Below are 14,370 nucleotides of genomic sequence, written 5' to 3'. Positions count from 1 at the left end.
TTGTAAAGTGCAGACACTGGCAAACAGGAGAAAGAGTAGTGATATGATTGAGGCTTGCAAACTTCTGATTCATACAGGATTTCAATTGATGGAATTTTTCAATTTATGGAAGATGGGGAAAGGACAACAGGACATACCGGGAAGATCAGAACGAATGTCGTCAAGAAATGGGTGAGGTCTAGATTTTTCTCTCAAAGAGTGGTGTCTGTTTGGAATGGACTGCCATTTGATATTGCGTGTGTGCAAGTGTAACAGCTGGTGCGTGTAGTGTATGGCTTCGTTCGATGAGTCTTGACTCTTGGAGGTCTCCCAAATATAATAATAATAATCATAATAATAATAATTCATTGCCGAGAAATAAATACATTTTTAAGGATTCAGGTTGCAGCTGTTGTCTGCCGCTAACTTCTAATTCTAACTTACACTTGGATTTGAAACAGCCTTATTTCTAAGGTCAGCTTATCCGATTTCCCAGTATAAAACCATAATTTTCACACGGAAACCTTACTTGCATGTGCCAGAGATCAAGTAACTCGCAAATCAACTGAAAAATCTCAAAAACAAAAAAAAAACAAATCCAATGTTTGGCGACTAGAAGCGAACTTATAGCGCTCTTCCTTCTAAAAGTCTAGTTCTTTGCAATTAGAAATTGCCAGTATAGACACACCTGAACGTATTGAATCAGTCACTCTAACACGCTTCTAAAGGTCTAGTGTTATGAAATCAGAAACGTTGCCAGTGTAGACACAGCTTTGAAATAAGAACTTTAACACGAAAACATTGGAATAGATGCTGCAGTAAGAATTTATGAGACCAACTAGTGAAATATTATAAAGGAAAATGCATATTAATCTCGTATTTCGCTATTTTCAACATGAAATGGTATTGAGAATCCATTCCATCTCATCCCAACTTTCGTCTAGTGTTAGACTCAATGACCTGTCAGGGGCAAGTAACCTGGCTTCTTATAGAAGCCTGATATAGCTTATTAATGACGGTAATCATTTCTGTATTACTCTTATGGCTGACAATCGCATGTGTTCCCGGATAGTTTACTGTTTTGAGGGATGAAAAATCCGAATTTCCCAGGGGGGGGGACCCTGCTACATTGGTATCGAATCGTCTAACTCTCCTTCAGTTGAAAAGTCCTGAGACAGATCCGAATCGAGAGGAAATTCAAATCCATGTCTTTCCAATCAAAAGCATACTTTATACCGAATGGGCTAAGGCGGCTGTCAAGAATCCTTTTTTCCCGCTTATTATTAGGATTTATAGTAATAGTAATATTTTTTAACTAAGCCTCATCTTTTTTCACAATGGTAGGTGACCATATAAGTCCTTCAGGTTCGAGGCAAGGGGAGGAGACTTAGGAAAAATTTGATAAAATTAATAACAGTATAATGAAGGGAGATTAATCCTGTCGCGCCATATTGTTCCCGTTCGTGTGTGTGTGTGTGTGTGTGTGTGTGTGTGTGTGTGTGTGTGTGTGTGTGTGTGTGTGTGTGTGTGTGTGTGTGTGTGTGTGTGTGTGTGTGTGTGTGTGTGTGTGTGTGTGTGTGTGTGACTCGATTAACCCGTTTTGGAAGATGGAGGGGGAAAAAACTCGATTTTTCTCACGTGCATTTATACTATATTCCAAAAATTAGGAAGCCAAGTATTTTATTTCGAATACTGATCAAAAGCAACAAGCTACATTTGATGGTAAAGAAACTGGTCTGATAGAATTTTTTCTCAATTACTTTACTGTTGTGTACATCGTGGCTATATAACCCAACGTTTTGAAATTTTCTACATCGTTTCAAACGTGGTTCGTTTCTATGTTTCCATAACAATCACCAGAAACATGATGAAGTAATTATTAAGACTAAAATGAATGTTCTCAGCGGAAAGTACTGGAATATGTAGAAAATATACCAGTTTTATAATTGAAATATTTTGGGAAACCAGTTTAGCTCTAAGTTGAAAGTACCTATTGCTACAGATGTTACCCTAAGCTGTTAATGAAATACGAAGGAATATCACTAAATAGTGATACGTGTATAATAAAATGTTAAATCGTTTTAGAATGTGTATATGAGTTTACAACTGGATGGATACTTAGTCAAAATCTTGAAATAGAAGTGTTAGTAGTTGTCAAGAATGCACTTGAGTCTCAATAGTAGCAGTCAAGAAAGTTGTTCGATTTTGCGTTAAAATAATCTTTAATTACACTGCTGTTTCCTTTCCGGCATTTGGAGTATTCCATTTCAACCACAGTCGGACTCAGCGAGCAACGAAAAACTGGAGTAACCAGAGCAGCACCAATACCGCTGACCACAGTTTCATTGTGTGATAGAATATCGTCAGTATCTACTATGTATGTGAATGAGTATCAGCATATCTCTCTCTCTCTCTCTCTCTCCCTCTCTCTCTCTCTCTCTCTCTCTCTCTCTCTCTCTCTCTCTCTCTCTCTCTCTCTCTTCAAAATAATTTTATTTTTTTCTGAAATGTGTGTGACAACGAATAGCATTTGTTTATCTATTTGTGCATTTATTTATTTATTTATTTATTTATTTAATTTTAGTTTTATACGGCACAGAACTTGCATCTGTGGTCACTCGGTGTGAAGTCAAAAGTGGACTCTCCTTAAAGTTCGACCACATTCTCGTCATGTAAGTTTTTTTTTTAAATATTCTGCTTATATTTCTGTTTATCTCCATTTTAATGTTTTAATATTGTCAATTAATATTTTACATTAACATAACTGATACTTTTAGTAGACATGATTATTTGAGATCTCATAATAATTAATAAATTATTTTTGCTTTAACAGAATCTTGCTTTCCTCTCTAATTTTCACAGTCATATTTGCAACTATTGTTGATACCACAAGAACTCATCCAGCTCGAATAAAACACACAGATCCTAACACAGGTGAGAAAATCAATGCAGTTTTTTTTCCCTCTAAATAGCACAATGTAAATTGATAAACTACACTTTATATATGCTATCGTATATATAGTATATACATAGTATATCGTATATCGCAATTCGTACAGCATAACTAATAAACAAATTTAAGTTAGAATGGATGACGTTAGGTACACTTAATGAGAAAGTGACGAAAGAATGTTTTTCAGCTGCGAAGATAAAGGATGTTAGTGACGCTAGTGAGTATGCAGAAGAAAGAAGCGAACGAGTTGATTTATTGGCTGGCACAAATGATTTCAAAGGTGAGAAATATGCAACGAGAGAAGATATGAAAGTTGCTAGTGGAAACGAAAATGAAGAGTAAGAAGGTAAAGATTGTGAACAAGATTGTGTAGAAGGAATAGTATGCAGTTTATTGATATATGGAGTGAGTTTGATGGACGAAAAAACTTATATATGCCTGACAGACTGCATTTGAATGTTTTAGAGTCAGATGTTTGGAGAAAGTGTTGTTTAGTGAAGTGTGGTAGTGCAAAACCAGAGAAACTAGAGATATCAGGGAGGGTGAAATCAAGTATGTGTCTGGTCACCCTTGCGATAAATGAACATGCGTACGGTAATGATTATGCAATGCCAAACGAGAATTCACAGGACTCCGATTTAAATGGGTTGGTAATGGCATCACACAATGGTATCTATGAGTACAAAGGGACGTAGATATGCATGTACACAAATGCAAGAAGTATTAGGAATAAGGGTGAGCAGTTTTTAGCATTGGCAAGCTCGACTTAGCCAAAAAGTATAGGCGTCACTGAGACCTGATTGATTGAAAATAATATTACAGGGATAGAATGTAAAGGGTATTGTTATTTTCAGGGAAGATAGAAGGAATAGGAACAGAAGGAAGGAGTGGGGTATTGCTGATGAATTGCAAGAAGAATTACAGCCAACAAATGTAGTAGTTAAAGAGGATTTTAGGTCTGAGGGAGACTGTTCATTTGAGGCTGTCTGATGTGAAATAGAGGAAAATAAGACAAAATACGTTGTTGCGTACTTCTATAGACCAGAGGATCCACAGGAAGATGCCATGTATCGGCAAATCAGTACAATGAGTGTAGGCGAAACAATTATTTTAGGAGACTTTAACTATGGGATTTCGATTGGATGGAGGTAAGGAGGGGAATATCAAGATGGGAATGAGATTTATACAGTTGCTCAGGGATAATTACAAAAAATAACGTTATAGACGGAGCGAGGGGTACGAGCGGTGTTGGATCTGATAATAGCATTAGAAGATGTGTCAATAACCAAGGTAAACCCTGCCTCCAATTGGGGAGAGTGAATCATGCGGTCTTATTCTGGGAAGTTGCCAAACACGTGGAGTTCTCTGCCAAGGAGGGATTTATGTTCAATTATATGGGTGGTGATTATGAGAGACTCAGGAGTCATCTTGGAAGCGTGCCATGGCTTGAGGGGCTACAAAGAAAGAATGTCTGTAGTGCATGGCAAGTGGTCAGAGATTGCTTGAGGATAGCAGTATCAAACTGCATGCCCAAGGTCAGGAGGATAAACCAAGTTGGAATTAAATTAATGAGTATTTAAATTAAATGGATGGTATAAAACAAGAGCTGCAAAAAATGAAAACATTGTGGAGGAAATATAAAGAAAAAGTGATCAACATACCCATGAGTGGTACAAAGTACAAGCACGAATGCTGGTGACTAGTATGGGAAGAAAATTCAAATCAGACTATGAGAGAGAATTAGCTAAACAGGCCAAAGTAAACCCAAAAGAGTTGTTTTCTTTATGTAAGAGATAAAATGACTATTGGTAGAATGACTTTAAACAATGCTCATGGTAGGAAGGTGACTGAACCAGAAGAAACAGTTAGGTTATTAAGTGATCATTTTGCAAACGTGTCATCCATGTGGTGATTTTGAAGTTGCTGATGTTACAGAGACATTGAGGTATTTCCAACATTGAGGTACATGAACTGGGGATATTCAGCATATTAAAAAAAATATGAACGTGAACACAGCAGCGGGACCGGATGGCATATCAGCTCATGTACTACGTGAATGTGCAAGAGAATTGGCATTGCCTCTGACAAAGTTGTTCAATAAGTCTCATCTCTGGCAGAGTTCCAAGGAAGCGGAAAGAGGGTAAGATAATACTATTGCATAACGGTGGCTCGAAGACAGAGGTAGCAAACCACAGACCAATTAATATATCGGGAATGGTTGTTAAAGTATTGGAAAAGTTGGTGAAAGTGCAACAGTGGGTGGATAGGTATGTGGTGCTCTATAGTGAGCAGCATGGCTTTGTAAAGAGAAAGAGTAGGTCCTGTCTTAGTAATTTATTCACATTGTATGATAACTTGACAGCTGAATTGGATAAAGGTAATGGCTACGCAATGACACTGTTCGACTTTGCCAAGGCATTTGACAGAATACCACATGGAAAACTATTACAAAAACTGGAGAATATGGGAATGGATATGAGGCTAGTAGGATGGATAGGAGGATGTACTCCTATCCATCCTACTAGACACCAGAGAATGGTATGTGGCGGAGTGAATTCTAGGAGAATGATGGTGAGTAGTGGAGTACCCCAGGGTTCCATACTAGGGCCACTACCGATTAATTTGTATTTCAATGATATAGAGAAAGATTTAAGAGGGGTTATTCAGTTTTTTGCTGATGATGAAAAACTGGGGAGAGCAGTAGTTGGTAAAGGTGATGTAGATCTCCTGCCAGATGATTTAAATAAATTGGTATTGTGGGCAAAGGATAATGATTAGCAATTTAATGTTGCAAAGTGTAAGCTTATGCACTCCAGTTTGAAAAGGTTGAATATTATTTATCATGCTGATGGTATTGGTTTGGAGGAAATTAATGAAGCTAGGGACTTGTAGATAATGATGGACAAAGAGCTAAAGTTCAGAGGACATATTGCAAAAGTTGGCAAAAAAGCTCAAAGAATTACTTGGATGTCGAAAATACGCTAACAAGGAAAGGTGAGTAAGTTATTATCCTTTATCTATGATCTATGATTCGGCCACCTCTTGATTACTGCGCACAGATATAGTTACCTGGGTTTCTTGGGGACGAGGAAGCGGTCGAAAAGATTCAGAGACGAGTGACCAAGATGATGATAGGTCTGTGGAATACTCCCTACAAGGACAGATTGAGGGTTTGTGGGTTACAAAGTTTAGTTGATAGGTGGAAAAGAGGGGAGATGATGGAAACGTTTAAGATGTTAAAGGAATTTTATAAAATTGATGCAAGTGAAAATGTTTAATATATTACAAATAATCACAGAACTAGGGACCTTCCGTGGAAGTTGTGTAAGTGTGGTTAATAGGGTTGTGTGAACAAACCTTTTTGCTCAGAGATCGGTGATTGAGTGCAAGGGATTGCCATAATTTGTTGTCAGTTCCCTGACGGTGAATTGCTTCTAGGAGAGATATGAGAGGATTTGTGTGTATGATGGTTGATTTGAGTCTCCCGCGATGAGTCTCCGGTCTCCATAGAGATGCCGTAAATAATGATGATTATGATAATGGATGGGGGAAGGTCTAAAAAGTTTATTTTATTTTATTTCATTATTTTTTGAAGGAAGTAGACAAATATGATAGGATACAAGAGAAATTATGGGGGAATAATTTTAATTTATTAATATTTATTCTTTGTTTTTAATATTTAATGTTTTATCAATATAATTGACCTCGATTTTTCGTTCAAATAATATTGATTTCAAATTTTTTCTTCAACTTGGTTTTCAATTTTGTTTTGTCTCAGTTTTTAAAACTTAAATAAATTAATAACGATTTTTTTTCTTTATTTTCTAGCTACTAGTCGAGAAATTCTGCTGGCCTTTTCTGCCTACAGTAATATTCAGAATCTTTTCAATGCAGCAAATAGTTCAGAGAAGTTAAGTTCCTTGCATGGCATTCGCGTAATATCAATGTGTTGGATAATCCTCGGACATACCTTTCTTTTTGTGAATCTGCAATCGTTTCGTAAGTGAGATTCATATTTCATGCTTTACTATTCGTTTATAATTAACATTGAAAATTATTAATTATAATTAAATAAGCTTAAATTGAAGTTTAGTGACTGCTGTCTTTGTTGCAACTAAAAAGTGTGAATTATGACAGATTTTTTAATTATCAATTTTTCTCTGACTTTTTAAGGAAATTTACTAGCAATGAGAGAGCATTCGAAAGCGGTTTTATTTCAAGTGATTGCAAATGGATCTTTGGCTGTTGATACCTTTTTCTTTATAAGGTATGTACAATTAAAATTCTCTTTTTGTATATTCTCAAACAACTTTATTGGATAAGTAGATAAAAAAAGTATCATTTTTGAAATATTATATCTGCATTAAAAAATAAATACATAAAATGTATTTTCTAGATCTTTCTGTTCTTCTCTTATTCTTTGGTTTCCAACTATATACTTGTTTTATTATTCTATCTTCACTTCTTCTCTCCACAAGTTCAATCCATTTTATCCTTCGCGTTGCTACCCAATTGCCTATCGCTTGTATTTCACATTGTTTTCTTATATCTGTGTTTTTTTTTTATTTTATCTAGTCAAGTTTTATTTACTATTTTTCTTAATATATTCATTTGTCTTGTTTCTACATTATATGTCATAATAGGCCTGATTACTGCTTTATAAATTCTGGTTTTTGTCTCTACTCTAAGATGTTTATTTTTCCATATTGTTTCATTCAAACATCCCGATATTGTTGCAGCTTTTGCAACTTGTTCTCTGACTTCTAGATGTGGCCATCCTTTCCAATTCAATTGTATACCTAAATAGTTGTAATTTGCTATTTGTTCGATACTAGTACCTTCTAATTTGCATCTTTGTGGCTCTTGTAATATTGTTGTACATTTTGTTTTAGTTTTTGATATCTTCAAGTGGTATAATTTTGCTGCTTTATTAAATGTATGTAGTAATATTTGTAACTGAGTTTCATTTTCTGCTATTAATGATTTGAAGGCAGATGGTCCAAGATTTTTTGTCCTTTATAAGTTTTTCCAACGGAACACTCGTCCAGTCGGACATTTCATCCAATCTCTACTCGTCCGGTTGGACATTTCTAACTAACCTAACGTGTGAGGGTGGACCATGCATATTGTCTTGCGCCCTTCTCTTTTGTGTCAACTGACTATTATTAATGATCACAAGTTACTTATAACTCCTTGAACTAATACGAAGAATTGGACAAATAGGATTGGACGAATAAGACTGGACGAAATGTTTTGTATTTTATTAACTTTTTTGTATTATTTCATCCATTATTATTTTAAATATTGTTGGACTTAAAGAGTCTCCTTGTCTAATGCCATTACTAATTTGTATCTCTTTACTTATTTTCCTTTGTTTTTATTATACAGCTATTATTAACATATATTTCTTTAATTATTTGTATTATGTTTTCTGACACTTTTCTTCTCTGCAATATTTCTATTACATCTTGAATTAATATTTTGCCAAATGCTTTTTCCAGATCTAATAAAGCATGTAAATAATTTATTATTGTATTCTATTGTTTTCTCTATCAATTATCTGATTATGAATATTGTATCTGTACATCTATCTTCTCTGAAACCTTGTTGTTCATCTAGTAGATTAATTTCTTTTGTTAGTTTATTATCTAGAATTCTTGGTAGTACTTTTAACGAAGTATTTAATAAATTCATCCCTCTATAATTTTCTGCTTTGTTATCTCCTTTTTTAAATATTTATATTGTTATACTTTTTTTTCATGCTACCGGAATCTTTTTTGTATTTATTATTTAGTTACATAGTATATTTAAACTCTGAATTATAATTTCGTTACCATTTTTTAATAATTCATTATTGATATTATTTAGACCTGGTGATTTTAGTGTTTTAATTGCATTTTCAGTTTCTGTTATTTCAATTTTTGTTTCATTTATTTCTTCTTCTTGATTTATTTGTTTACCTAGTTCTACTTTTTATTTCAACTATTTGGTTATAACGGATTTTAAAATAATTTTCTAATTCCTCTATTTCTACTTTTAATATTTGGATATATTCTGCTTCTTCTTTCTTTTGTGCATTAATAAATCCCCACATTTGTGTCTGTATACCATAGAAATCATATTCAAGTTCCTCTGTATATAATTTCCAAAATTGATTTTTCCTTTCTATTTTCTTTTAATTAACTTTATTTCTTATTTCTTTATATTCATTCCAATTATCTGTTGTTTTCATCTGTAGATATTTTTGATATTTTTCTTTTTTTTTTCGTTTGTTAATATTTTTATTTCTTCGTTAAACCATGGAATCTATCTTCTTGATTTTGTTATTCTTTCTTTAGCCCTAATACTTCTGTTGCTATTTCAGTTAGATTTGTTTTAAAAATCTTCCAATTATCTTCTACATGTTGTTCGCTGCTTAATGGGTTATCATTGAACTTTTGTTTTAATCTAGTGTAGTATAATGTTCTAACGCTTTCTTCTTTTAATAATTCAACTTTAAATTTTATTTCGACATTGTGTTGTTTTTCTTTAGATTTTATTTTAACCCATTTCTTATAAAGTCTTAGTTTACATATTAACAGGTTGTGGTCACTTCCAATTTCTGCTGATATTAACATTCTAACATCTATTTCTGATGGGTGTATTACTTTATCACATATAATATAATCTATTATTGATTCCTGTCCTCTTGTGTTTTCAAAAGATAAAATATATAAAAATGTAAAATACGTAAAATATATAAATATATAAAATACAGTAAAATATCTAATAAGTAGCACTTTTGCACTTCTTTGGATATCTGAACGACCAAATTCAATTATACTAGTAAAACCTCACAATATATTTTGCTTGTACAAACGGCTCCAGAACAACATTAATAATATTTTTTAATGATAGTCTTCTTCTTCTTCACGCATTAGATGTAGTATCTGTTGCGACCAAGACTTCATCTTTTTTATTGTATCTTTTAATCTTTTTCTAGGTCTTCCTATTCTTTCGTTTCCAACTATAGACTTGTTTTGTTATTTAAGAATTGGACATTGGACAAAGTGAAAAAAGAAACTCGAGATTCGGCAACCCACAGAAATCTTTTCAACAAACATTTATCTGCTCTATTACTAATAACCGAGCTCTTGAATAACTTATATGAGAAAAAAAAGAAAAACGTTTTTTCGTTCTTAAATATAAACTATCCTTCACTTTTAATTTTTGGTGTCGTTAATAATTATTTTAAAATTATTTTAAAAATTAATAATTATGCTATAATTAAATCACTTATTATTTATTTCTTTATTTTAACAAAAATTTTATATAGATTTTTAGATACCTTTTAAATTTATTGGAAAGTGATTCATATTAACTTTATAATAGCCTGTTCAAAGTGCAGCCTTTATATTGAAGAATCGGCAAGTTCTACTTTTCGAGTTCTGTAATAAATGAAATTTCTGTATTTATGAATAAAAATGATTTTAAAATGAGTTTGGTTGTATGTAAAAAAGTTCGAAATAACAATCAAATACTATAGTTCATTATTAGTAATATTTTGTTTATTCATTTCGTGTATTGTGAGAAATATTTCAAGAATAAAAATGCACTGGCCGCTGTTAACTTCTTAACAACTCATTCGTTTGTAATTATTATTATATTCACTGTATTTTCACTGTATGATTGTAACATTTTTTCATCCTTGAGAGGCAGTTTGTAATCTAAATTGCTACTTCATTCAAAGATAATCAGATATTTTTTTTCTTATTCAGTGGACTACTGAGTATCTATGCCACCCAGCAGAAGACTGAAAAATATCAATGGAGATTCAGTATTTCAGGATACATGTTTCTGCGTTACTGGAGGTAAGTTAATGTTTCTAAAGTGTGTTTTAATTATTATGTAATAGAATTCGATCAGCACTAAACTGATAGTTTATTATGTTTGGTGACTAATTCAAAAAAAAAAAATTTCTATTTGCTAGCTAATTAAAACGGGAGAGAACTAATCGAAATATCTTTTAAAAACAGAGTACCTGTGATTACGAGAGCAGCTTAGTATTTTAAAAAAAAAAAAAAGTAAGTTTCAAGGTCATTATTAACCTGAAGGAAAAGGTGTCACTGAAATAGCGGTTAATACTTCTTTATCACGTGAGCTCATGATGTACTTAATGCAGCACATTAACTTTTATTTCACCTTAATAAACTTACGGGATCTTTTACATGAAGCTAAAACTAGTGCAGTAAGGGAATAAATACTACAATTTATGGAACATGTAAATGAGCAGATTTTTCCTCACCGATAAACTACCTCCTAGCGCAGTTGGAAGTACAATGGTACATTTCCCCACCTTCGAATGGAAAAATATCCTCATTCGCCTATACAGACTGAGCTGCGGAGGCTCACAGTGGTTTATAATAAATAAATAAATAAAACAGGCATATTATTTTCTCTCTTGAAGATTTGTGTCATATAATTTTCTCTATTTCATATTTATTACATATTAATTGCTATTGTTAGAAAATACATATTTTATAAGGAATTATAGGTTCCTTAAGGAAACTACAATTTCTGCAGACCAAACATGATTTAAATAATGATGATGATCTAATGCAGATCTAATGGGCGGTCTTAAACACTAATGATGCAGATCTGAATGTTGAATCATTTAAATTAAATTTCTTCGTATACAAATTAAATTTTATTTAATAAAATATCGAACTGAATAAATTTGGTAAATTACATATGTGATTGAAATAAGTTAGTTAAATTTATTAAATTAGACTATTTCATTTAAATACATTACATTTATTTATTTAAATCAGGAAAATTTCGTATATTATGTCACATCATATTAATAACGATTGTAATAAATATCAGGAATAAACATTTATAAAGTTGTTTCTTAGGGAACTGAATTTTTTATCCGTAATTTCAACAGTCTTTATGCAATATTATTGACAAAAGTACCTAAAATCGACTCATCGAGAAATGCGACTTTTTTTCATGATTATTTTTTCTGCGTTTTTTAAACTAATTACATTTTCTGCTCATAATACACGAATATTGTTACTTAAATTACATTTACGAATTACAAAAATATTTATGTAATTATTTTGCATAAATAAAGGGGCATGAAAAGTACAAAATATTTACACAATTTAATATAAAATCTGTTTTGAATTTTAATGAAAAAATAATTTCTTTTAAATTTATTTAGAATAAAATATTTGTTTTAAAATAAAAATAATTTTTAAAAAAATTATCAAATACAGTACTTAACATATTCGTGTTAAGTATTTAATATTTAAATTTAATATATAATATATTTTTTAAAAAATATTTCATTAATATATATATATATATATATATATATATATATATATATATATATATATATATATATATATATATATATATATATATATATTTTTTTTTTTTTTAATATTTCATAAATTGGAATTAATAAAATTATCAAAATCTAATGCAATTAAATAGTTAGGCAATATCTTTAATAAAGATCAAGACAGGATATTACAACAAAAAATTGCAAAAGCAACAACAGCACTCCAAAAACTAAACCCACTAGGGACAGATAACATGCTTGCAATTACGAACAGTTACGCCTTATGGACAAGCTTAGTTAATTCAGTACAGTCATCCCTGGACTTACGTCCTTTCGAAGATACGTCCGTGATGATCCCATAAGGGAATAAATGACATTTTCGGCTATATACAGAGGACCTCAACCAAAAGCGATTGCTCCTTAGCACTGTGACCATAACCGCTAAGGCACTAAGTCTCTTCAACGTGTTGAAGGAGAAAGCAGAACCCGATTTTGAATACGAATTCAACGCTTCTTCCGGTTGGTTCATGAGATTCAAGCAGAGTTTTGCGCTACATAATATGAAAATGTATACGGGAATCTGCAAGTGCTGAGAAGGCTGCCGAGGAGTTTGTGGAAAAATTGGATAAAATTATTACGGAGAAAAATTATTTGCCAGCAATTATTTAATATGGATGAGACGTCTTTGTTTCGGAAAAAAATGCCCGAGCGGACATTCATCCACAAAAGGCTGAAATTTATACCTAGTTTCAAAGCTCTTAATCCTCGTATTACGATTCTGTTACGGGTAATGTGGCTGGATATAAACTGAAACCATTTGTAATATGGCACAGTGAGAATCCATGAATCTTCAAAAACATTAGGAAGCATACTCCCAGTTCATTATCGGAGCGATAGGAAGTTGTGGTTGACTCAAAAATTGTTATGCGAGTGAAATAAAAAACTATTGTGTGAAAGAAAATGTAGAATTTAAAATTTTATTAATTCTAGGTAACGCTCAAGGTCATCCTTCTTATAAATCTTATAGCGGTGATCTTCACCAAGTTCAAGGTCATGTTTCTCCCTCCAAACACTACTTCATTGATCGAACCGATGGATCAGGGAGTTCTCGCGGTGTTTAAAGCTTATTATCTACGGACGACTTTTTCACAAGCCATTTCTGCCACTGAAGGAAATGACCAGACTCTGATGCAATTCTGGAAAATACTCAACATTTATCATGTTATTAATTATTGCTGTGGCTTGGGACGAAGTGACCTCTCAATGTATGAGTGGCATATGGAAAAAGACATTAGAAAGGTTTGTGCACGATTTTGGAAGTTTGTGATAGTGGGCCTAGTAAACAATCTGAATCTCGAAGTTCAATGATGACGACATAAATCAACTCATAGAAAGTTCCCCTGAAGAGTTGACCAACGAAGAATTGGTTGACCTGAAGAAACAACGTGTTGCAGAAGGGAAAACTAGAAAAGTAAGAGGGAAAAGAGAAACAGGGAGAGGTAGTTAAACAATTCACAGTGAAGGATCTTGTAGAAATGTTCTCTGCAGTTAGCGACGTTCTCAAAATGGTTGAAGACGTGGGCCCCAATGTTGAATGCTCCTTATTAGTAGAAACGAAAGTACATGATGCGTTTGCTTGCTATAAACAAATTTATGATGAAAAGAGGAATAAACAAAGCACATTAGAATAGTGGCAGTAACACATAGCACAATTTCATGATAAGGTTTAAAAATTAAAATGATAGTATACTTATTACGGTTAAGTCCCTAACCCCCTATAACTCTGTTGATTTAATGTATCGACTTACGTCCGATTCGACTTACGTCCTGCCGGATGGACGTAAGTCGAAGGATGACTATACTTCTTTACGGAAGTGAAACTTGGTCCTCTAAAAGAAGGTGAAAAGAGGTTGCTGGCATTTGAAATAAGGTGCTATAGACCAGCGCTTCTTAAACTTTTTCTGCTCGCGAACCCTTTTCAACCGAGAAATTTTTACGCGACCCCATTTCGCCCGAAAATTTTTACGCGAGGATACATAGGTATATAAAATAGATATACAAATCAAACATTTACTGATAATAAATCGTAAAGAAATTTATTTTAAAA

General features: G+C 32.7%; 1 protein-coding gene across 1 annotated transcript in view; it reads left to right on the top strand.

The window, feature by feature from the left end:
* The window catches only part of LOC150104013 (nose resistant to fluoxetine protein 6-like), a 41,804-nt gene that overhangs the window by 13,454 nt on the left and 13,980 nt on the right, over positions 1–14,370 (top strand). Inside the window, exons 4-7 of the mRNA XM_090396380.1 lie at positions 2,564–2,651; positions 2,813–2,913; positions 6,761–6,931; positions 7,106–7,199. Coding sequence (XP_090252506.1) covers positions 2,564–2,651; positions 2,813–2,913; positions 6,761–6,931; positions 7,106–7,199 — 454 coding nt within the window. The remainder of the gene's footprint in view (positions 1–2,563; positions 2,652–2,812; positions 2,914–6,760; positions 6,932–7,105; positions 7,200–14,370) is intronic.

The sequence above is a fragment of the Typopeltis vanoorti genome, chromosome 8 (assembly GCF_054136105.1).
Source record: "Typopeltis vanoorti isolate ZY-2024b chromosome 8, IOZ_Tvanoo_1.0, whole genome shotgun sequence".
In the NCBI taxonomy this organism is placed as follows: Eukaryota; Metazoa; Arthropoda; class Arachnida; order Uropygi; family Thelyphonidae; genus Typopeltis; species Typopeltis vanoorti.
This window is presented reverse-complemented; position numbering and strand designations above follow the sequence as displayed.